Genomic DNA, 25806 nt, shown 5'->3' with positions numbered 1-25806 from the left:
CGGGCTGTTCTGATCACACATTTCTGCACTCGCTCCTAGTGCGATGGCTGGAACTGCTTCTCTTTGGTGTGGTGTTGGTTGGTATTGACGATGTCATGGGCCTTGGGAGCCCTGGTGGCCACTCGTTAGACTGCCAACCACGAGTGTGGCCATTCCAAACCACCAGCTACTCTTCCAGAGAAAGAGGAGGCTTTCTACTTCTTCACAGAGTTACAATCTCAAAAACCCACAGGGGATGTTCTACCCTGTCCTATAGACTCATTATAAGTCACAATCGACTCATTGGCAGTGGTTTTGTTTGTTTGTTTTCACAGCCAGCGGACTGAATACTCTCTATCCCTCACCATGGCAACCATGGAGCGGATGGTGCAGGACCAGGCCATGTTTCCTTCTGTTGTACACAGAGTCGCAACATGTAGAAGCTACTTGCCAGTACCTAACTCCAAACACTCCAGCCCCTGACCCTCCAGGCTCGCCAACTGGAAAGCAGTGGGTTGATTCTAAATATTGCCCATGGTGAAGGGAGAGCTCTCAAAGGTAGAATCCTCACCCTCACCCCCTGGCGACCACATGCACTACCCAGCACTGCAGCATCCCCACAATCAGCCACAGATCAGGTGATTGGGGTCCACTGGCTGATTTTCAGAAGGAGATCACCAGGCCTTTCTTCCTACTCCGTGTGAGTCTGGAAGCTCTGCTGAAACCTGCTCAGCATCATGGCAGCATGCCAACCAACATGGGCAGATTGATGGGCAGTGACTGTTCATGAGCTGCAACATGGGCCCAGGATTGAACCTGATTCTCCCACATGGAAGGCAAGAACCTTACCACCAAGTCACCACTGCCTTTTAAAATGCTGGTAGAGGCCTACATTGATAGTCATGCAAATGTACAGCTACTTACTGTGCTGTAAAGTATTTAAAATATATTCTAGACTTTTGTGGCACTAGACTGCTGATATACTGGTGATTTGAACCCACCAGCCACTTTATGAGGGATCGATGGAGCAGTCTGTTTCTGTAAAGATTTACAGGCTCGAAAACCCTATGGGGAGATTCTGTATGAGTCAGATAGGGCTAGGCAGCTGTGGGTTTTATATTGTGTTTTTGTTTTGTTTTGTTTTATGGGGTGGGCAAGCACTTTTTACCATCTTGTAGATAAAGTAGTTGAGGTTCCATTTACTGCTCCCTATGTACCAGGGCCCTGGGAATGAGTTGGGCTGCAATCCACAGGGTCCACAGTTCAAAACCATGAGGTGCTCTGCAGGAGACAGATGGGGTTTTCTGTTCCCATAAAGAGCCAGTCTCAGGCGCTCACAGAGGCACTTCTTTTCACAGGAGTAGAAAGCCTGTTCTTTCTCTCTCCTCCAGGGACTGGTCTCTATGATTATCCTCATCAATTCCATTTTTGAAGAGGAAACAAGTAAAGCACAGAAAGCGTATGTGACTTTCCCCATGAGCCAGAAAGCAATAGCAATGACAGCTAACTCACACAGGGAATTTGTGGTGGGCAGACAAAAACTTGCACAGGAAGATCCGCAGTAACATTATTCATAATGGCCCCCAAAGTTGGGGAGCAGTCTATCTGCAGATACCTTTATAAATACACACGACGATAAACAAAATGTGGTATGTCCATACAATGGGGTAAATAAAATGTAGTATGTCCATACAAGGGGATATTACTGGGCCATGGACAGAACAAAGTGCTACTGATACATGTCATGGATGGGCCTCAAAAACACTATCTGGAGTAAAAGAAGCCAGTCACAAAGGGCCATATGGCGTATGATTCTGTTGACAGGTATGACCCAGGATTGACACCTCCATAAAGACAGAAGGACGATTAGTGGTTGTCAGGGGCAGAGAGGTAAGAGTAGCAAGGACTGGTTGTTCAGGGGCACAGGACTTCCCTTCGGCATGATTACAACATTCCCACGCTGGTTGCACAACTTTCAGAATGTACTCTGAAACCACCAAACACGGGCCGCCGTGCCCTGGGTGGCAGTCTAGCTTTTTTTGTTTTCCCTGCTCAGGATCTGGGTGGTTGTTTCCCAAAGCTCAGCAGCAAGTTCTGAGGAGCTCCACGCCCCGCTCCCTGCTGAATCCCTTCACCTCTCACCAGTCAAGGGACCTGTCCTCATTATGTAGTCGTCTACGAGCTTGGCAAACACCCAGGCCTTCTAACAAACCCCTACTCCGGGCGGGTGCAGACATTAGCTACTTCGTCTGGGTGCTTGCTGCTGCTCACAAAATGCCCCAGGGCTTCCAGAGGCTCACGGTGACCTTCTGTCTAGACTTTCCACAGGACATCTTGATGGGACGTTGGATGTGATAAAAGAAAATGAGCCCTAATAAAATGATTTTAAAAAAAAAAGAAAAAATGATATAGAAGAAAGAGCTAGGAGGTAAAGGGCATTTATCGAGGTCTAAATACAGGCATGTACATAAGGAAATATATTTCTATATGGGGACGTAGAAATAGATCTATGTGTGTATATGTGTAGATTTAGTATTAACCCTATAATACCTGAATTTTTTAATTCAGGAAAAAAATTTTTGTTTTTATTCTTTACTTTCATAGTTATCAATATATAACAACAAAAATATATTAAATATATATATAATGTGCAATGTTTTTTAAAATGTTACCAAATTGTCACATTTGTCCATTGATTTATAATAAATATTATAATTAAATGTTAAAGAAAAAGAAGAATCCCTACACCTTAGCGACTGGCCAGATGGGAGGAAGGAGAGCGAGACACAGGGAGGGAAAGACCCAGGAGGCTCAGTCAGGAAAGCAAGCATTGAGCAAGATGATGGTAGTACAGATGGTTCCAGACACGTTGACCTAGTGACCGAGGTAGGAATGTGGGATGGGAACTTGCACCAACAGGGGATGTCCAGGCTTGGCTGGAAATGAGGTATGTGTCTTCTTTTAACACACAAAGGTCACCCCAAGTGGGAATAGTTAACAAGAGAGTACGAAGCCCAGGCTTGGAAACCAGGCAGAGGATGTGTGGGTGGGCAGCCTCTGTCCTTTGAGTTGTCACTGCTCTGTGTACTTCTCATTCCCAACCTCCTTGCATTTCTTCATTGGGCTTCTACTGCCTACTGGGAATACCGGGCACACAGCAAATATTGTGCCAGGACGTGATCATTAAAGTAAACATCTCCTGAGAAAATGAGCCACTCCAAGTGGAGGACAAAGAGGAAAAACTTCCTGGTCAATGTGTCAAGAGAAGACAACACAGTGACATCCCTCAGAGGCTGCGGGGGGTACACATTGCATACAGCAGGCTGGCCATGTAGAAGGAGGTGACATAAAATTAATTTCAGGGTTCATAGGGTGGGGGTGGGGGCTACAGGGGAGAAGGTGTTGCAGGAGGAAGGGAGTCCAAGACAGTGGTGACATTAGGGTTGGTGTGACCCATCACCCCGTTCCACAGCTCGTCACCACCCCCCATCACTCACTACAGGGCCCAGGGATGAGCCAGCTGTTCCCATCAGGCCAGGGGTGAGAGGTGACAACAACCTCAGTGACATCACAGGGAAAACCATTGATCATTTCAGAAGATATGTGTTGAATAAATGCATGAAGACATGGGTGAGACTTTTCTAGAAATACCAGACTATGCGAGGAACTGAGAGAGGTGAGATTTCCACATGGATCACCTATTTGAAGGGAAAATGCAGAGCAAAGGAAAGGTGCACATACCATGAATATGTTTCTGCAGGATTAATTTTCTTCAGCAAGGTAGGAAGAAATGGGAAAATAGTTCGGGGTTCTCATGTAAGTCCACTGTTACTGCCCATCCTAGAAATCTTTCTCCTGCCTCCCTCTTTCCCCTCCTTTCTGCTCTTTCTTTTCCTTCCATCTATTTTTCTTTCTACTGACCTTCCATCTACTCATCCATCCATCCATCCATCCATCCATCCACTTTTTCTCCTCTCCCTTCTTTCCTCCTCCTCCCTTTCTCCTTCCTTTATTCTTACTTCTTCCCTTTCTTCTTCTCTCCCTTCTTTGTACCTCAGATGAGCCAGTAATCCTACTGACACAATTCCAAATATAAGCTACTTATTTCCTCTCTCCATTTTTGGGTGGGGGGAGGGCTTATGCCTTCTGACAACCAAGAACCCTAGTGAAATACACTCACACAGCTGTTAGATCCAAGAAGTGGCTTAATTAAAGCTAGGGAAACAAGCAGAAATTCACCTTTGAAGGCATCAAATCCAGAGACCCTTAATACCTTCCCCCAGCCGTGCTGAGACAATAGTAATTGCCCAGAAAACGCAAAGGAACTCCCAAAAGAAATTCTTCTACAACTGTTGTTGGTATGAAGAACAAAACACAAAACCCAATTGCTTGGACTCTTGATTTCAAAAAGAAACATCTATCTATCATTGGGGTCAATCAAGAAAGAATGTAGAGCAGCACCCCTCTAATTGAAGGAGCACTGTGCATCCAGGGCTGACCCCCATGGCCCAAAGCTGAGTAAGATTCAGAGGAATGCCTGGTTTGAAAATGTCTCTCTTAAAACCAAGTGCGTGAAGCATGCACAAAGGCAATGTTGACAGAGAGACTGTTAAGCCATTGACTCAAGTTGTTGACTCTTACACATAGAGACAAGTTATGTCCTGACTCAGTTGCTTAAAGATTGCAAAACACTGGGGAGAGTCTTCTGGAAAAATACCAGCAGGGAGTGGAGTGAGACAAGGGGCCCTACCTGTGCACATGACAGAGAAGGTTTTAGTCTCCTCATCTTAAGGAAGCAATGGAGAATGGCAAACCCAGGGAAAGTTGAGCGCAGGCTCCTTGTAACACAGACCGATGGGATTTTTTAGTTCAACTCTGGGCAAGCTTGTAGTGGTATTTCCATCATGACGATATTTAGGAGCCCCAGTCCCCCAGTAACAAATAAGATGAACTAGAAAGCATTTAGCGTGAGAGGATTTTGAAAGAGAAAGGTTGTGCTGTGTGGAGGTCAGCGGTGGATATACAATTTGAACCATCCTGACCCAACTCCACATGGATCCACGGGGAAAGACCAACTCACCCGCCATGCTGGAGATGTTCACCAGCCTCCCCTTGGCTTTCCGGAGAAGCGGCAGAAATGTCTTTGTGACTTCCACAGCTCCGAAGAAGTTCACGTTCATACACTGTCTGTAGTCTGTCATGGGGATGAGTTCCCCATCACTTGGGAAGCCAAGGACACCAGCATTGTTGATCACAGCCCATAGTCCTGAGACACAAAAGAAGGACTTCTTGGTGGGGAACACAGGGCTTCTTTCATGTTGAAGGACAATGGGGAGTCTGTGAAACCCCTCTGACATGGAAGGAACTGGGGGACATTGTGCTGAGTGAAATTAGTCCATCACAAAAGGACAGAGATTGTATGAGACTACTATTGTTTTAAAAAGAAAGAAAGGCTTTCATGCCCAAAGAAACAGCCTCTGCTGCTTACCAGAGGTAGGAGGGGAAGAGAGGGCAGGGGAAGCAATAGGCTGCAGGGGAGGCAGGTGTTAACTTGAGTGAAGGGAAAGACAGTAGCACTCAAGAGGGAGATGGAGAGAGAAAAAATGATGGACACAGGACAAGCCATTCAGAAGTGTGACAAGTTGTTGAATACAAAAATGATGATCTCAGACATAAACCCTCACCTAATTCACAATGGACATTTTAAAGTTTTTCATTTTGTGGTGTTTCATTGAGAAAGTTTACAGCACAAATTAAGTTCCCTCTCAATAAGTTCTTTACATATCGTTCAGTGACTGTGATTACATCTTCCACGCCATCTCAATATTCTCATCTTTTCCATTCTGGTTATTCCATTTCCATTTATCTAGCTTCCCTGCCCCACCCTCGACTTTCTTGTCTTTGCATTAGGGTAAATGTTGACTGTTTGTTCTACTAGAAATGACTTGTTAAAGCGGCAGAATACTCACCAGTATGTTTTATAAGCCGAAGTGCTATTAACTGAAAGTGTGCTCCTGGGGTGGTTCAGTCCCAACTTTAGAGGGAATCCTAGTGTAATGGCCTTTTTTTTATTACTATTTTGAAGGTTAGATTTCTATATTTTACTCACACTGTCAACATCAGTGGCTTGCAGTGATGTGTATGTATGTATCAACCACTAAAATGCGTATTCAAAGAGTACTATAAACCTTCAGTGTAGCAACAATGAAACTCAAAACCTTCCTCTAGTTCTTGAACGCTTCCTCCCCTCCCAATTATCATGACACCAATTCTACCTTGTGGACCTGGTTATACCCGAGGATGTACAGCGGTGCAGTGGGGATCTGGAAGCATAGGAAATCTAGGACGGATGAACCCCTCAACACCAGCGGTGAGAGTGGTGACACCAGGAGGGAAGGGGGTGTAGAAAGGGAGAACCAATCTTGGAGATCTATGTGTAACCTTCTCTCTGGGAGATAGGCAATGGGAAGGTGGGTGAGGGGGGATGCCGGGCAGTGTAAGATAAGATAAAATAATTATAAACTATTAAGGGAGCAGGGGGAAGGGGGGAGCTGGGAGGGAGGGGGAGTGGGGGAAAAAAAAGGAAACCGAGCTGATTCCAGGAACCCAAGTGAAAGCAAACTTTGAGAATGACGAGTGCAGCGAATGTATAAGGGTGCTTGCTCAATTGATGTATGTATGGATTGTGATAAGAGTTGTATGAGCCCCAATAAAAAGATTTATTAAATTTTAAAAAGTACTATAAACCAACCCACTGTTTTCAAGTCAATTCCAATTAATAGATACTCTAAATAGGACTTCCAAGCCTGTAAATCATTTTGGGGGGTTTTTTTTGTTTCTTTGTTTGTTTGTTTGTTTTAGTGCAGTGGTCTTAAAGGTTCTTCTACCAGTCCTATAAAGTCTGATCTTTTGAAGGAGAATTTGAACTGTGTTCTAGATTTTTGTCCCATTCGATCTGGGACCATCTACTGTATCCCTGGTCAGAATGAAAATGTAAGTGTTTTTAACACTCAGGTTCAGGAGTCACAACAGCGTTTGAGAGATGTGGGAGAAGCTCACCTCCTTGAAGAATTAAGCCTCCCAATCTTAGTGGAACTCAACACACTGACTATCGTGAAGATGAGACTGGGCTGGGAAACTCTTTGCTCTATTGTCCATTAAAACTCACTGCCATCGAGTCGATGCCAAGTCATAGGGTGAACCTACAGGACTGTGTAGAACTGCCCTTGTGAGTTTCTGAGACTGTAAATCTTTAACGGAGTAGAAAGCCTGTCTCTCCTGAGGAATGGCTGGTGGTTTTGAACTGCTGACCTTATAGTTAGCAGCCCAGCGAGTAACCACTCTGCCAACAGGGCTCCCTTTTTATCCATTGTATCTCCTCATTGTATCCATTGAAGGTAGCGAACAACAACCTACTGTGTGTTTGTGTGTGTGTGTGTGTATAGAGAGAGAGTGTGTTTGTGTATGTGATGTATGTGTGAGAGCAAGTGGGTATGTGTAAGCAAATGTGAGTATGTTGAGTGTGAGTGGTGGAGGTATGAGTGTGAGAATGAGTATGCCTATGGGTGAGTGTGACTGTGTGTGTATTCTGTATGTAAGTGTGCATGTGGAGGTGTATGTGTTGAGTGTGTGTGAATCAATGTGTGAGTGTGTGTGTGTGAGAGAGAGAATGAGTGGCTGAATGTATGTGTATTTGTCTAAAGTTTAGAATTATTAAGTAAGTTCTCGTCAGACACGTTTTCTTTTGCCTCCCAGCCCTTCCTCGCACGGAGGCAGTGAGGTCTCAGCTCTGTGTGGGAAGGGCCAGCACAGCATGGGTAGTAAGGGTCTCTGGATGTAGAGCCTTCAAAGCCAGCCTTCTGCTCCTCCCTCAGAGGAGTGGGTCCCCGCTGCTGGAGAGTTGAGGTTGACACGCAGCAACCCTGCTTGAAGGAGTAGACCTTCCGCAGTGGTGTCTAAGAGTGTACATCAGCATGGGAGCAGCCAGCCTCATCTTTCTCCATGGAGCAGCCAGTGGGTCCGAACCACTGACTGTCCCAAAGCTTAGCTCACAGTGCCACCAGAGCACCTGAGGGCATGTGTAGAGACAGCATAATAGCTCAAGGACACTGCATGACAATGCAAGAGTGTGGCTTCCCTGACCCCTGGGGCTAGAACACAAACCCTCATCCAAGGCAGCGTCCTTGGGTGGCTCACACGGTTAAGCACTTGACTACTGGCCCAAAGGTTGGAGGTTTGAACCCACGCTGAGGCAACTGGTAGAAAGGCCTGGTTATCTTCTCCCAAAGGGTCACAACCTTATGGAGAAGAGTCTTACTCTGCACACACAGGTTCACCATGAGTCAGAATCGACGGGCAAATTCAGGGAAACAGGAAACCTAGACAGGACATGCCAAGAGGTCGAGGGGCAGAGTCCACATGTCCTAGTCCCTTCCCCCCAGCCGGCCTGACCCCTGAAGTTTGCATCAGCATCATATGGTGGAGGAGCTTGTTACATCTGGAGTGACTGGCTCAACTAGTTGGAGGCGGGCTGAGAATTTGCATTTCCAACAAATTCCCAGGTGATGCTGCAGCTGATGCTGGTACTGCAGTTTCCCAATCACTGTGGGAGAGGCTCTTCCTGTGAGCAGTGGTTTCCAACCTTGGCCACCTGTTAGGATCTCTCGGAAACGTCAGCTAACGCCAACACCCAAGCCACATCCCAGACCCATTAGGTCATAAACTCCGATGCGGGTAGGCTGACCTAGCATTCCTTTGTTTTTGTTTGTTAATTTTCCCATTGATTCCAATGTAGAACCACACTTGGGAACCAGTGTCCTAAATGGTTGGAAAGACCTAAGCTCTAAATTGGGGGAGGAGTCTGGAGCAGAGGTGGGTGAGCTAGCTCCTGGTTACCTAGGTGAACAGGTCCCAGATGTTTTTAGCTAAGCTGAATAGAAACAGATTGCCTTTACACCCCATGCGATTCTCCAAGTGTGGCCCCCAAAGCAGCAGCAACAGTGGCGGCAGCCCCACTGAGCAGGCACTGAGGTGGGGCCCAGTCACCTGTGGTTCCATGAGCCCTCCAGGTGATCCTGGTGCATGTTCCCGGATGAGAGCCACGGGGGCAGGAGCAGTCGAGTATATGCCTCAGTGCTACAGAGCCATAAACAGAGCCACTCTAGCACCAGCACCAGCGCTGCTCCTCCACTGCCAACCAGGAAAAGTGGACATCTCTGCAGGGGCCAGCATGAGGTACTGACCATCAAAGTTCAAATGTCCCCTCCCCAGGAATGGGCCCAGCCCCTCAGGAAGCTAAAGAAATGGTTTGGGCCATTGGGCTGGGTCATGGTTCATAAGGAAACAGGGTGGAATTCTAGAGAGAAAAGGTTCCCCCACCCCGGGTCTGTGGGCTGACGTTCATTCACAGCGATGGTTTGTGGGCATCCAGTGAGATGGTCCTGGCAAGTAGGAAGAGGGCAGCAGCCACTGTGAGGATGGTGATGGGAAGGAAAGGATGTCTCATTCACGGCAAGGGATGGGCTCCATTCAGTCAGCTGCTGAGCTCGGACAAGTCAGCTTCAGACAGCTGGAGATGAACGGGAAACAGGAACCAAGGCTCATTCTCACTCTTCTGAACGATCTAAATGCAGGTGCACCTCATTTTATGGCACCTCGTGGATACTGGTGGTGTAGGGGTGACACGTTGGCTGCAATCTGCATGGTCGGCAGTTTGAAACCAGTTACAGCCTTGGAACCAGTAAGCAGTTAGTCTCAGAAACCCACAGGGGATGTTGCTTAGGAATCAGCATTGAATCGATGGCAGTGAGAGTTGAGTTTCTCAGATACCATGTTCATTACAGATGGAAGGTCTGTGGCAGCCTGACATTGACCAAGTCGCCACCGTTTTCCCAACAGCATGTGCTCCCTCTGTTCCACTTCAGTCAGCCTCACAACATTCCAAATGCTTTCATCATGTGATTGCACACGTCAAAGTCGACAGCCTAATGCAACCATACCTTTTCTGTACATTGGGAAATCAAAATAGCTCTTGGGACTCACTTGATTGCAATAGTCACTTTATTGTGAGGACCTGGGTCCAAACTTACATTATTTCTGAAATCTGTCTGTCTATTGACCCGACCAATCCTTCATCTGCCCAGCAAAGTCAGTTTAAAAAGGATATATGCTAGAAGTGCCCGAGGCCTCATGGGAAGCCCAGAGTGAAATCTGCATGAGAGAGAGCAGAGCTGAGAAACAGACTGAACACTAATGACTGCATGAATGCCTAGATCTAACCATGTCCAAAGTCAACTGGACTTGCCACTATCTCAGTCAAGAACTACATCCCTTCTCTTGCTTTAGCAGTTTTGAAGCGGGTTGTGTTCTTTGGCTCTGAAAGGGCCCTGGTGGCTGTGTGCATAGTTCTTGCTCTCCAAGTTCCTGGAGGTAGGAGTGGGAGATGGACAGACAGTTCTAAGATGGGAGGGTATGTGCAAGAGGGAATACTGACCAGAAGAGGAAGGTTATGCAAAGGATGTCATGTTGGAGCTGGGTTTCCTGTGGGAACCGAATCTGCAGTTGGGCAAAGGCAAGAAGAGTCTTGGGGGAAAAAAAATGGAGTGATAGTGATAGAGCCATCCCAGTAAGAAGAGGCTGGGCATGCAGAGGTGTGAAATTAGCACGTTGTGTTCTTGAAGGCATCTAGTGTTGGCTGAGTGGAACAGTGGGTAGTGCCAATCCAGGGGTAGGCAAGGACCATGATCCTAAAAGGCCTTTGAATTCTTGCTAAGGAGTTTAGATTTCAGATGGCAACTGAGAGGGAACTATTGGACCATTAAATGAGACAAAGCAGGCAGCTAGCAGAGGCCTGGCTGGCGGTGGGAGGAGCCCAATAGACTTGGTTGCTGTTGGCTTTCAGTACATGAATGGTATGGGAAGATGTGCACCTTGTGAAGACCACCCGCCATTTGCAAAACAGCAGGGAAGGACAGATGGGCTACAAGGAGGTCATTGTGGAAGCTCCGGCGAGGGACCAGGAGGCTTGCAGGAAGTGCTTGGAGATGAGAAGAAGCTGGGACAGTCAATGTCTCAAACTCACTGCCATCGAGTTGATCCTGAGTCATAACGACCCTGTGGGTTTCTGAGACTGTGACTCTTTATGGGAGTGGAAAGCCTCATCTTTCTCCCATGTAGCTGCTGGTGGTTTCAAACTGCTGATCCTGACTACACCACCTGACAACCAATATATGGGAAGCAGAATATACGAAACTCAAGACCAGTAGGACACAGGGACTGAGGTTAGTTGGAGATCTGAGCGCCCCCCAGGTTGCTGGGTTGCATGGTGGCAGCGTCCTTGTCTTTGGACATTGAATGCAGAGGGGTAAACTGATTAACCGACTGGCAGCAGGTGAGGGGAGATAATGAAGACCATATTTTGACAGGTTGAGGCTGAAGTCTCTAGAATAGACTTGAAAACAGCTGGTAGACACATTTCTATATCAGGAAAACAGACGAGGTTGGCAGTATAGATTTGGAAGTTATTGACATAACTCTCAGTGTGTTTCAATCCTGACCAAGCCTTCACACCACCTAGACAACCTCAAAAATACTGAGCCCCTCTCCTAGAGGTGCTGGCTTCATTGGATTAAGGTGGGGGACTCCACGGGACCAGGCCTATGCCACCCCATAGATCAGGTATTCAGAGGGTCCCAGGCATTGTTCAACACTCTGCTGTCACTGTCTTCAGAAGCCCCGGTGATTACACGCTGGGCTAATCACAACAAGGTCAGCAATTTGAAACCACCAGTCACTCTGTGGGAGAAAGAGGGGGATTTCTGCTCCCCAAAAGAGTTACAGTTTTAGAAATTCACTGGAGGAGTTCTACCCTGTCCGATAGGGTTGATATGAGTTGGCATCAACTGGATAGCAGAGTTTTGAGTCACTGCCTTCAAATCATAATCTTCCCTTTAACAAAGAACCCCCCCATTTTAATTTGCATAGCATGCCCTCCAAATATGGATCCAGTCCTGAGTGCAAGCTTGAATCCAGTGCAAATATGAATCCAGTCCTGAGTGCAGTCCTATCTGTCAACATTCCACCACTACCATCACACTGTGGTTCCACTGAATGGCAGGTGGAGAAACAGTAGAGCCAAGGGAACATGGGGAAGGAAGTGAGAGAATGGAGCTCCCTTGGGAACATCAAAAAAATGGGGGAAGAGAGATGAAGGAGTCCATAAAGGAGAAGTAGAAAGACTGAAGGAAAATAGGGGACTGAGGACCCCCAAAGTCAAAGCAGAGAAGGATGATGAACCCATTTAAGTATTGCACCGCAGTTGAAATCTTCGTGCTCTGTATACTGATCAACTTTGCTGCTAAGGGTGACAGGGTGAAGGTCAATGTCAGACTGGAGGTGAAGAAGGAACATCCCAGAGTGGTTAGCATTCCAGAGAGCGTGGTCCTGTAGAAATTGGAAGAGAAGGGGCAGTAGCTAACGGAGGATAATTGTGTACTTTTAAGCTGGGGAAATCTAGCCCGTGCCAGTATTGCTGGGAGGGGAGAAAAGGGATGTTAAGGAGAGGGTGACTAGTGAAAGTTGAAGGAATGGGATATAAAGACATCTTGAGGCCCTGGGGGCCGTAGTAGTTACATATCAGGCTGCGAACCTCAAAGTCAGCAGTTCAAACCCCACCAGCAGTTCTAGGAGAGAAAGACGAGCTTGCTGTGGTAGGGTCTGCAAGAAGGCAGAGCATGTCTGAGTCACCCTGCAGGACTTCCCGTCTATGAGGGTCCCTGGCATGCATTAGGCACTCAGAGGAGATGACCCCAGCAGCCAGAGGGAACCGAGGGCGATGGCAATAAGGGGAAAGAGCCAGAGGGAGCCATCTGTGGGGAGGGGTTTCTAGAGGGCCGTACCTCGGTCCTGCACCTTCCTCACCACCTTGCTGTGGGCTTCTCTTATCTGGGCCGTGTTTGTGACATCCAACTGTACCACAGAGAGCCGGGAGGAGCAGCTTCTTCGCAGTTCCTCTGCCCCCGATCCTTGTTCATTCAGCACGCCAGCAAATACCGTAAAGCCATGCTCATCCAGGTACTTGGCCATGGCGTGGCCCATCCCGGTATCACAACCTGCCAAGGGGCAAAGCAACACAAAGTGAATCCCAACCCATGCAAAGGAAGAACTCTGTCCCATGGAGATCCTATTGGCGGTGTGCACTTTTCCGTGTCTCCCAAAGAGAGCAGGCTCTTTATTTGCTGATGGGGTGATGTGTGGAGAAAGCAAGACAAACAGACAAGGTGGGTGCTTCGTACCACTGAAGTCCCAGCACCTGCTCTGGAGACACGTACATAATGAGAAATACAAGGGAGGAAGAGAAGGTCGAATGTCATTTGGGGACTGAGGTGGGGAATTTGGAGGTCCCTGTGTGGCACAAACTGTTGCCTATTAACCTCAAGGTGGGAGTTCAAACTGAGGTTGTGGTACCATGAAAGAACATCCTGTCAATCAGGTTCCATTAAGATTACAGCCCAAAAAAAACCCTATGGCTCATATGATGGATTTCTACTCTAACACATGGGGTGGCCGTGCATTGAAAATGAGCTCTGGAGGCACGGCTACTAAGTGCTAGGGTGCTAATGGAAAGGTCAATGGTTTGAATCCATCAACCGCTTCTGGAGGCAGAGGTGTGGAGACTGATGATCTATCCTATCAAGATTACAGCTTAGGAAACCCGAAGGAGAAGATCTGCCCTGTCCTGTAGGGTCGCTATGAGTTGGAATTAGCTCAATAACATACAATCATGATGATAACAGTGAGCTGGAATAGACTTGAGGGCGACAGGTTGTGTTTGTTCACACACACACACACACACACACACACACTTTGGGGAGAAATCCATGGGAGGAGAAAGGTGACGGGGGCCGTGTGAAGGGTCTCAGAGTGGCTGGTGGCCAGAGAGGAACTTGGAAGGGAGCACTGAGGCCACCAGCAGGATGTAGTAAAGTTCCCTTGGCTGTGTGGTGTTTGAAGTAGCCTCCGTCATTCCCAAATGCATCAGTAAAGTATTCATTACAAACGAACACCTTGGAAATGGTTTCGTGTGTGTGTGTGTGTGTGTGTGTGTGTGTGTGTGTGTGTGTGTAGGGGACAGGGGGCATGTAACAAACGACTGGGTCCTGCTTCAGAGTGGTTAGTGGGTGCCATCAAGTTAGTTCCGACCCAGTGCATAACAGGATGAAACACTGTCAGTCAGGCCCTGCACCATCCTCAACATCGTTCCTGTTTGAACCCATTGTTGCAGCCACTATGTCAGTCCGTCTTGTTGAAGACCTTCTTTTTCTCTGCCTCCCTACTTGACCAAGCATGATGGCCTTCTCCAGGGACTGGCCTCTCCTGGCAATTTGTCCAAAGTTGGTGAGAGCAAGTCTCACCATCCTTGCCTCTGCGGAGCATTCTGGCTGTACTCCTTCCAAGACAGATTTGTTTGTCCTTTTGGCAGTGCATGGTACTTTCAAAATTCTTCACCAGCAGAGTAACGCTAAAGCATAGATTTTACTACGCTTTTCCTTTTTCGGTGTGTGACTTTCACATGCATATGTAGCGATTGAAAATGTCATGGCTTGGATCAGGTGCACCTATCCTCGAAGTAACCTCTCTGCTTTCCAACACTTTCAAAGATGTCTTGTGCACCCGCGTTACCCAATGCAACATGTCGTTTGATCTCTTGACTACTATCTCTTGGATCCCAGCAAGACAATATCCTTGGCAGCTTCCACTTTTTCTCCCTTTATCATATAGACTTGGGCTACTAGCAGAGGCTGCCCATGGGGGCCCATTCCATCTGGGTTCTACAATAAGAAGTCTCATAGCCATCTGTGTTCTCATGTCTAGACGTTTCCTGAGACATGGAATCGACACCGACCCTTGAAAGAAACTTGCAGCTGGAACACTGTGTGAACAGGGAGAAAGCTGTCTGGTGTCAGGCTCAAGAGCACATAGTAGTTCCTCAACAAACATTTGCTGAGTTGGCTGCCTACCCCAATAGAAGGTGAAGGAGGTGCTGAGGCTGGTTGGTTAGTGATAAGCTGTGTGTGCCCTTGGGGATCCCTCCATCTCTAACCAGTTGCTATCAAGTCAGTTTCCACTCATGAGAACGCCTGTGTGTCGGAGCAGAACTGTGCTCCGTAGACTTCCCTTGGCTGGTTGTCGGGAAGCAGGTTGTCAGGTCTTTCTTCAGTGGCACTCCCTTCTGGATAGACTCAAACTTCCCACCTGTCTAGTAGTGACCAGGTGCGCTTGCCCATTTTCACCTGGAAGCCCTTTACCCTTAGGCAGAGTGAATTCGAAGCAGTCCTTTGTCATTAACCTTTGTAACGAAGTCTCATGCGCAAATGGAAATGATGGGAAACACCCTGCATTTGAAAAAGAAAGCATTGTGTTCTTTCCAAGCTGGTAGGCCGGTTGGAAGTCTATATATTCTGTTGCCACATGGGGGCACCATCTGAACTGATGTCAGAAACGGGGCCCCTCCTGTGTTAGATTAAGTCTTAAATAGGAGGTGTTGTGAGTGACGGAGGTCTTGGAAGCCAGGTCCTTGGAATGAAACACATGCACCCTGCCTGTAAAGAATAACAGGAGTCCTGGTGGCTACACATTGGGCTTCAATCTCATGGTCAGCAGTTAGAAACCACGAGCAGCTCCTTGGGAGAAAGACTGGGTTTTCTACTCCTGCAAACAGTTACAGTCTTGGCAATCCACAGGGGTCACTATGAGTCAGCAATGATTCAATGGCAGTGAATTTGGTTTGGGATTGGTAAAGAATAAGGCTCAAAGCAACCCTGTAAGAGAGGGTAGACCTGACTCTGTGAGTTTCTGAGACTGTAACTCTTTACGGGAGTAGATGCCTACTCTTAATCAACTTGATGTCGGTGAGTTTGGTTGGTTGATTGGTTGCATTTTTTGTTAAAGATAAGACCAGGTGCTGCAGTGGACATGGACGTTGGACTTCTGCCAGGTCTCTTGGAAGCTCAGAGACAAAGCAGGGAGAAGAATTTACAGACTTGCAAACACCTTCTTATCAGACTGGATAAGTACTAAAAGACTGGATCCAGTCTTAAAAGACTGGATAAGTAATAAAATCCCAAGGTCAATAATGATTTTAAGCTAATATCCCCAGTCAAATGTAACTTTTATAATTTGGTGATGTCCCCTCCAATTCTTAATCTTTTTTCCCCTCCCCTCATCTGCAGTGCTCTCTCTCTCTCTCTCTCTCTCTCTCTCTCTCTCTCTCTCTCTCTCTCTCTCTCTCTCTCTCTCTCTCTCCTTCCCTCCCTCCCTCCCTCCCTCTCTCTGTGGGTGAATTGAATGAAGGTTTATGGAGTAACTCAGTTCCCAGACACTACTCCCCAAATAGGATGCAAAGTCTCTGTGAACTACTTTATGCCAGTTGACCTCAGTGACACCGCACTCCCCCTCCCCTTCCCTCCAGACTACAGTCCTGAGCCCCCAGGCCCAGTGGCTCATTCCCTCCAGGTATTTGGTTACATCTAAGAGTTTGTCATGACTTTACTACCTGCACGCTCTACCATGGAGCCCTGTAACATAAATGGAGTACAAGTCGGGCTGTTAACCTCAAAGTTGGTAGTTCAAACTCACCAGTTGCTTCAATGGAGGAAGAGAACTGTGTTTTCCCCAGTAGAAAAGTTAGTCTCAGAAACCCACAGGAACAGTTCTACTCTGTCCTATAGGGTAGCTGTGAGTCAGAACCGACTCAATGGCAGTGAGTTTTTAGTTTGACTTAGACTCGACCCTATTCATTGATATATGTGCAGCATAGAAGCATATACATACATATGTAGAAATAACCAGTTACACTTCTATATGTTCATCTGCACAAGGACCCCCCAGGCTGTCCTTTAAATGGGGCTCATGCTCCTGCCAGGAATGACACTTGGCCATTTGAATTTCCACTTTCAGTATTCCTCCCTGAGAGCCTTGACCCCGCTGTCCAATTTACAAAAGCCCTTCAAATTCAAGTTTGTTTTGTTTTGTTTGAAACCTTAAGTAAGGACCCTCCCCTCCAAGGTTACACTTTTAGGTAATCGTCAGATCACTGACCTCCAGCTGACAGCACCTGTTCCACATAAAACAAGTTAAAGTATAATAAAGTGCTAGATAAATAAAATAACACCCTGTCACACTGAAGGCGTCCCTATGGGCTAAACGAAGCTTGGCATCTAATCCAGGAAGAGCAAATAGCGGGCAACCTGGGCAACATTTACCTACGACAGTGCTGGCGGCACTCTATCCCCTTCCCTGCACCCCTCTGGAAGGATATGACCCACCCAGTGTTGAACAGCTTTACTCTCAGAAAGCAATGACTACAAACTTGACTATGGTGGATCAATCCACGGTATAATATGATACTTGGTCAGTTGACCTCCCTCTTGACCCAGCCTGAATTTTGCTCTCAGCTCAAGTTTCTCACTTGTTTCATGACAGAAATTCCTTCTCTGGCTTTTTATATATTGTTTTTTTCTTGCTTGCTTTTTATTTTTATTTTATCTCTCTAGTATTATTATTCTTTTCTTCTTTCTTGCATCATTTTGCTTTGTTTTTTATTGTTTCTGTTCAGTTACCTAGTTTATGAAGCATAGAAGGAGTGGATGTGTAGCGACTATGATGTAATAGTTTGTCTGGCATGGGGGCTGGAGAAAGTAAGGGGAATGGGGGCGCAAACAATGAATGTGGGAGGGGGAGGGAGCATTAGACCTGATTGTGATGATGTATATGCACCTCTTTTTAAAAGCTACTAACTATGGAAGTGTATGATATTTGAATTTTATTTCACAAAAACTATAAGAAAAAAAGAAACAAAAGTTGGCCAATGGTGACCATGAATGAAGGAGGAAGAGTTGTTGCTTAGGGGGCATTTGAGTTCATGTTCATGGTGGAATGGTGGAATAATGTGGAAAGGGATATTAATAATAGTTGTACAACATGAGCAGTCTAATCAGTGGCACTGCATTATACGTGCAGAAGTTGTGGAACTGGAGCATGTTTTGTTCTACATATTTTGCCATAATTAAAAAACAATAATTACACGAGTAACAGTGAGTACAAGGAAGAGCAAAATGTTCTAAAATTGATTGTGGCAATGCTTGAACTACTCTTCTTGAGATAATTGAACTATTGAATTTTCTGGTATGTGGAAGAAGTGCCCATAAAACTAAAAATCCATCCAATGGCACGGCCAAAAAATAAATAACTAAATAACCCACTGCTGTGGAGTCAGTCTTGACTCATAGCCACCCTGTGGAGCAGAGTAGAACTATCTTTGTGGGCTGCCAAGCCTGTAACTCAATGGGAGTAGAAAGCCACATCTTTCTCCCATAGAGCAGCTGGTGGTCCTGAACTGCTTGCCTTTTAGTTAGCAATCCACTCTGCTGCCGGGGCTCCTTGTGGCATGGCCAGACCCTAAGAAATAGCCAGATCTTTTATGGCTAGTTTTCAATGGAAATAACTGTCTTTTTTATTCAGACTCACAGTGACCCCCATGTAACAGAATAGAACAGCCCCATGGGCTCTCCAAGGCAGATCACCAAGTCCTCTCTCCTGAGGAGCCTGGTGGGTGCCAACCGCTGACCTTTTGCTTCACCGCTGTGCCACCAGAACTCTTTCCCTGGAACATAACCTTCATGACTACATCATTCATAGTCAATAGAGAAACTGAGAACTGGAAGGAAACTTGAGCCCTCGTGGAACAGTGGATCATGACTTGGGTTGCTCACCACAAGGTCAGCAGTTTGAAACTACCAGCTGCTCCAGAGAAGAAAAATGAGGGTTTTTTTTTCCCCTGCTCCATAAAGAATTACAGCCTCAGAAACCCACAGACTCACTATGGATTGGAATCAACTCGATGGTAGTGAGTTTGAAGACGAAGTGAATCCATTGGGGCTGGATAAGCCAATCAGCAAGATCGTCAGGGACCCAGTGGTCCCATCCCACAATTTCACCTCTCACATTGCCACCAAGGAGCCCTGGTAGCATAGTGGTTACAGTTGGACTGCTAACTGCAAGGCCTGCAGTTCATAACCACCACCTGCTCCATGGGAGAAAGATCAGTCTTTCTACTCCTGTAACCACCAGCTGCTCCAGGGGCTCAGGGTGGAGGCTTTCTGCTCCATAAAGAGTCACCGTTTCAGAAACTCACAGGGGCAATTGTACTCTGACCTGTAGTCTCTATGAGATGGCATGGATGTGATGGCAGTGAGTGAGCTGTCTGTCACCACCACCATCCACCACGTCAAAGATGTGGCGAAACCCTTGTGAAACTGCTCTCCGCAGTTTGCCAGGGCACACAGTTCAGGTGCACCCTGCTCAATGCCAGCCCGGGCACACTGGGGAGGCTCCCTCTGCCAAACCTGGACTTGCTCTCTCTAAAGCATGCCCTTGCTTAATTGGAGGGCCCTGCACAGAATGGGATCAATGACAGGAACTCCTGGCTGGACACGGACCCCATCACTGACATCAGAGCCCTTCAAAGGCATGGACTCCATCAGCCAGGAAAGAGCCCTAGCGACAAATAGCTGCTCAGCCAGAGGCGGCGGTCAATCCATTTGCGCTCAGTGGCATCTAGGAAGCATCTACAAGCTCTGCTTCCAGGCAGGCTGTCAGGCAAACCCATGATTGAGCTTCTGTTCACATCCTACCCCCGTGCCTGTCCTACGAACTTCCCACTGCACCCCAAATCCCCAGTGAGCTCCTCCCTGCCTCCCTGCTTCACTTTACCTTTTTCAAACTGCTGCTCCTGTCTTCCAGTACCTTCTCACCCAGACCCTAGGACCACGCAGTGCCCACACCTTCCTTTGTGAAAGCCTGGCACAGTTCCCCATCTTTCCTTTTCTGCATCTCCTGACAAAAACATTAAAAAGTCAGCTCAGCTCAGCCTGCTGCCCACCTGGGAACATGCACTCTAAGATGCAGTAGAAATTGACATCATATGTATGTATATGTTTCTGTGCTATTCAACACTCCACACTTCATTCGTCCAGGGGATGCAAGGGAGTAGATCCCCACATTGCAGGCTAGCTATCAACCACTGGGCTCTCACCACCGACACCCCCAGAAATTGGCGACAGTGATGACCAGAGAGTATGCTGTCAGTTGAGTGGGTGGGGTGGCCAGGATGCCTGAGACCTCCGGCCAAGACCAGAGGCTTTTAGGAGGAGGTAAAAAAGCATCCAGACAACATGGAGGGTTCTGGTCTTGGGCTCCCTTGTTGGCTGTCCTTAGGGAGTGGGTGCATGACTTCCCACCCTTACTTCCTCTCAGAGTGTCTTTGTAGGGGCCCAGGGAGCATGATGGCCTCACGTATTAAATCAACAACAGCAGTGGCCATGGTGAAGTCCACTCAGGCTCAGGGTGAACCCAAGCATGGCAGGTTGGATCTGTGCCCCATAGTGTCTTCAAGACTGGCATTCTGGGCACAGATCACCAGGCCTTTCTTGATAGGTGCTTTTGGGTGGGTTCAAAAGGCCCCTGTCTCCATTAGTAAACTAGTTGGCTTCCCTGTGGCACCTCCCAGCTTCCCTCCAAAGAGGAAAGGAAACAGGAAGAGCCTGGTCAGTGACCCTTAAATGAAGCTTGTCCTAAGGACCATTTTTAACTTCTCATGTGAGGCCTAGCCTCTCTTCACTAATACGTATTCATTCAGTCAGCCAGTTAGTCGGGCATGCTGTGTTAGATCGTAGCAATAAAGCCAAACCTGACCACCCTGCATCGAGTTGATTCTGACTTCTAGAGACCCTATAGGACAAAGTAGAAGGCCTCAGTGGATTTCTGAGATTGTAACTTGTTTTAGAAGTAGAAAGCCTTATTTTTCTCCCTCAGAGTGGTTGGTGGTTTTGAATTATTGACCTTACAGTTATGACACCAGGGCTCCAATGTCCTAGAAGTAGTGCCTATGAAAGATGGCCTCAATCACATTCAACTCCCTGAATACCAAACCAAATTCACTGCCATCAAGTCGATTGATGCTGACTCATAGCATCCCCATAGGACAAGATAGAACCGCTAGTGAGTTTCCGAGACTGTAACTATTTATGAGAGTAGAAACCCCTTGTTTATCCCAAGGAGTAGATGGTGGTTTCACACTGCCAGCCTCAAGGATCACAGCCCAATGGGTAATCACTACTCCACCCAGGCTCCTTAGACTCCTGGGAAAGTGTAACCAATGACAATGCCCAGCCCGCACCTCTGCAGTGAATGACTTAATGGTGTTTCCCTTGTGCAACCATGGTTTAAAACCCCACTGACCTAAGACTGTTGTTCTTATCTGAGGGGTGCACTTACCGCCCCCCCCACCTCCACCTCCACCCCTCGGGACCATTCGGCAACATCTAGCAAATTCTACCCTGTAGACAGAAGCTGAAAGTACTGCTGAACACGCAGGCTTATCTTCCACAGAAGTCAACAGCACCCTGGTTGACAAACCCTGGGCTACAGGAAAAGAGACATTAGATAAATAGCCACAATAGAGAGTGACTCAGGCTACCCCCAGAAACTTCCTATGGACGCTGGCCACAGGGTGTATATGCAGAATGCAAGGCCATCTCCCCAAGGGCACCTTCATCGGAAAGGGTGTGGACAGGAAGGAGCCTCAGTACCAGGGAACACTCCTCTGGCCTGCCTGCTGCACTGCTGCTGCCCCCATGCCCAGCGCGGCATCTGCTGCGGTGCCGCAGCTCAAACATTTACTAAATGATGGGCTGATTGGATCAAAGTATCATAGTCCAGGTTGCCTTTCTTGTGGCAAGTTGTTACTGTCTCAAAATTGGGTCCCTGGAACCACCCTGGCTCTGGCCCCTGCCTCTCTGAAATCCCTCTGCTCTCTGCTCTTTGTTCCATAGCCTCTGTCGGCTTTGCTGTTATAAAATCCCGGGTCCTAAGCCTGGCCTCCACAGAGCTGTGATCACATTCTTACTGCATTCTCGGGGTTTTCTCCATTCCCTTTGTGCTAGGTAGATTTATTGTGCCAACCTGGCCAATAAACACATGTGGGATTAACAAGGTTGCAGTTTAATTGAGGGCCGAAGAGATACTGCGTATACTCATGTATGAGCCGAGTTTTTGAGCACATTTTAATGCAGGTTTTTGGTGGTAAAATTAGGTACCTCAGCTGATATTCAGGTCAGCTTATACTTGAGTATATACAGAGGACTACCCGGCGGCCCTCAAGTCTTGAAGGACTGCCAGTGTCTCACAACTGTCTCACAGGAGTGAGTTCCACCGAGCCATTTGTACTGCTTTATAATCTAATTAACTGTTTGCTTCTTGTGTTATATCGCTCTCTAAATATAGATAAAATTATTAGCAATCTGGTTTTGTCTCTCTAGAGAACCCTGTCTGACACACCTTCCATGGGGCTCTCTTCTCCTGTAAAGATATACAACCTCGGGAACCCACCGGGGCAATTCTACTCTGTCCTAAAGGGTTGCTTTGAACTGGAATCGACCTGATGGTGGTGAGGCGGTGGTGGTATACTGGGAGAAGTGTTGGGCTGTGAATCAAAAGGTCAGTGGTTCAAACCCTCCAGCTTCTCCATGGAAGAAATATGTGGCCGTCTGCTTCTGTTAAGATTTACACCTCTTGGAAACCTTCTGGGAGTTCTTTTGCTGTGCCACTGGGAGGTGGAATGGGCGCGATGGCAGTGGGCTTGTTTTTTTTTTTTTTGCTTTGTCCTCCACTTGCATCCTGGATACCACATATATGAATGCTCCGAAGCTCCTTGGCACCTGCCAACATCTTTCATCCTAGCAGATAATCTGCCCGAGAAGCCCACACAATGCGCTTTCTCCATTCATTGCCTTTAAAATATACATGTATACTTAACTGTTTACTACAAAAGGACAGAGTTTCGAATAATGGACCCCTGCACCCATTATCCAGCCAGAAGAGTTATTAAATCTGATTTCATCTATTTCCTCCCACACGCCTCTTCCTTTTTGCTGCAGTATTGTGAACCAAACCCCACACTCGATATCCTTCACCCAGAAAGTCACAAATCAGCAAGCCTTAGGCTTTCTGCTCCCACAGAGAAGTACAGTCTCCAAAACCCACAGGGGCAGTTCTTCTCTGTCCTCTAAGGTTGCTACGAGTCTGCACCGACGCGATGGCAGTGTCTGGTTTTGAGTAACCATCCCTCAGAGAGAGAAACCGAAATCAAACCAAACCCACTGCCCATAGCGACCCCATAGGGCAGAGCTGAACTGCTCCACAGGGTTCCGAGGCTGACACCCTTTACAGGATCACACAGCCTTGGTGATGATGCACAGAATTAAAGGCTGGAAAGATCGGGGGTTAGAAGCCACCAGCTGTTCCGCGGAAGAAAGCTGAGGCTGTCTGCTTCTGCAGAGATGTACAGTTGCAGAACCTCTGTAGAAGGTCTCTATGAGTCAGAACTGACTCGATTGAGGTGGTTTGCTGTTGTTTCTAGTGTCATTTCGACACATCAGGAAAGATCATTTCTATTTGGGGACACCATACTTGTTTAAGTGGAGTGTGTGAGGCCAGATTGACTAGAGAAACAAATCCAGAGACACTCATATATGTGTAAGAAAGAGCTTTATATAAAGAAGGCATTCTATATCAAGAAAACATGCCAGCCCAATCCAACTCAAGTCTGTATGTCTGACACTAGTCCAGAGCCCCCCCCACCCCCTTCAGACTCACAAAGCCACATGCAATGATGCATAATGCAGGAAGATCACTGGCCGGTGGGTGCAAAGTCCCGTGGCTCCAGTGGTGGTGGCTCTGGCAGCCCTCTGAGTGACTCGACAGCAGGAAGGTGAAGACAGAGAGAGAGAGAGAGAGAGGTGCCGACCTCTAGAGAGCCATTTATCTCAGTTGCATTTCCAAAGGAGGTCATCGAGCTGCAATCTGATTGACAGGCTAAACTCCACCCATATATTCTTACAGGTGCCATGTTGGCATTAAAAAAATTAAAAGGGTATCACATGGAAGATCAGCAGAAGCAAGGACAACCTTCAGTGAAATAGACTAAGACAAATTCACCAGCGATGGACTCAGAAACGTACCGAGGATCATGAATACAGTATAGGGCCAGTGGCAGTGCCGTTCATCGCACCTCATGACATTCATCCTTCTTCGTTAAAATAATCTAATACCCAGAACTTAGTCAAATCACCATTCTCCTTTCAAGACTACCTTCTTGTGTTTATTCACAGCTAAGCTTGTATGTCAATGTGACTGGGCCAGATTCTCCTCCAGTTCGCAGTTACGAGGTTGTATTAGGCTGGGTTCTCTAGGGAAGACAAACCAATGAGATAATGATCTGATTTATATCAAGAAAGTAGTTCAGAGGGTTACAGAAGTGGTTAAGTCCAGTCCAGTTCCAGTCTGTGTATTGCTTCTCGGTCTTTTGGCTAAAATCAAGCGTAGTGTCAGTTGCAGTCTGTGGGGCAGATGTTACGTTAGGGGTCTTTTCTGATTCAGATAGTTGCCAGGGCTAAGGAACAGGAAACAGGAAGATGAACCAGGACGAGCACCACTAATGGATATAGAAGTGATATGAATTCAAAGTTGGTGAATCAAGATGGCAAGCTCTGATGGCTCTCAAGTTTGGTAGGAAATATGGTGGGCTGTTGGCCCAAGTCCAGAGAACTAGAGGTCAATGTGTCAAATGCAGGATCCAGACCAGCAAGAAGTGAAGAAGGTCTCCACAGTGCCTACGTGTGTATGTGAAGTAGGCCACGCCCCTGAGGAACCACCTTCAGGACTGTGACCTGAGTAAGGATTGCACTCTAATCTCCTCACAGCTGCTTGGCTGCTCACAGTAGATCCCATCATGGAATTGATCACATGGTATCAGATCACATCATAGCAGAGGTTTCAACTGCCAAATTACTGAGAATCTTGGCCTAGCCAAGTTGACACAAAACCTAATTATCTATCATGATAAGATCTGAAATAACAACTTTCACGGTATCTGCTATGAACAGCCAATCCGTGACAGTTTCTTTGGGGGTGTGGCCTGCATTTATTATATATGGACATACTAGCAAAGCTCTCTAGCTTGCTGCTCACTCTGAACCCCGTGGCTGGCTCTCATCATCTGGTCCCTCTGGTTCTTGGGACTTGAGTAAGTGGCCTGCCATATTATGTGCCGATCTGGGGATTTGCTTACCTCTATAGCCTGGGAGCCAGCAGACTGTCATTTCACTTACCTATCGTTGATTCATCAGCCCCTGGAGCCCATGAGTCAACAACCTTCCATCTGGCCTGCTGCTCTTGGGCTCATCAGCCCCATTTGGTTATGTGTGTAAGGAAGCCTCCCGTCTCATGTCAGACCCTCAGTCCTGGGACTTCCATTCTCTAGAGCAGCATGAGCCACTCCTTTGAATGAAATCCTACTCTCTCTCTCTCTCTCTCTCTCTCTCTCTCTCTCTCTCTCTCTCTCTTGCTAGTTTTGCTTCTCTATAGAGCCCTGGACACAAAGGAGATCCACTGATCACACGGTCATTGTCTCTTCCCCTTGTTTATTCTGTAAAATCCCAATCTTTTCTTACATGTAAAGGAAATGAGGGCACTTGTTCTTTAGAAGGCTCGTCTGACTTTGGGTGGGTGGCTTCCTGGTGTGGTTTTGGAACTCACTCCTCTAGCACCCCTATTTCCTACAAAGCTGAATTACAGGCTTGATTAGGATCTGGATCCTCTTTGGGGCCAGAATGCCTCAGGGACGGTGCCCAGTGCATTGATCGGGGGATGCTGAGTAAACTGCTGCCTGAGGTGCGGAAAGCATCAACCATAAAGTTCCCGGTCAGCTTT

General features: G+C 47.2%; 1 protein-coding gene across 1 annotated transcript in view; it reads right to left on the bottom strand.

The window, feature by feature from the left end:
- The window catches only part of HSD17B2 (hydroxysteroid 17-beta dehydrogenase 2), a 51428-nt gene that overhangs the window by 1978 nt on the left and 23644 nt on the right, over positions 1-25806 (bottom strand). The window contains exons 2-3 of the mRNA XM_075536743.1: positions 12876-13088; positions 5060-5245 (exon numbers count right to left, since the gene is read on the bottom strand). Of these exons, the coding sequence (XP_075392858.1) occupies positions 5060-5245; positions 12876-13088 (399 nt within the window). The remainder of the gene's footprint in view (positions 1-5059; positions 5246-12875; positions 13089-25806) is intronic.

This window comes from Tenrec ecaudatus, chromosome 18, assembly GCF_050624435.1.
Source record: "Tenrec ecaudatus isolate mTenEca1 chromosome 18, mTenEca1.hap1, whole genome shotgun sequence".
Taxonomy (NCBI): Eukaryota; Metazoa; Chordata; class Mammalia; order Afrosoricida; family Tenrecidae; genus Tenrec; species Tenrec ecaudatus.
The sequence above is the reverse complement of the archived record's forward strand: the minus strand, read 5'-3'. Positions and strand labels throughout refer to the sequence as shown.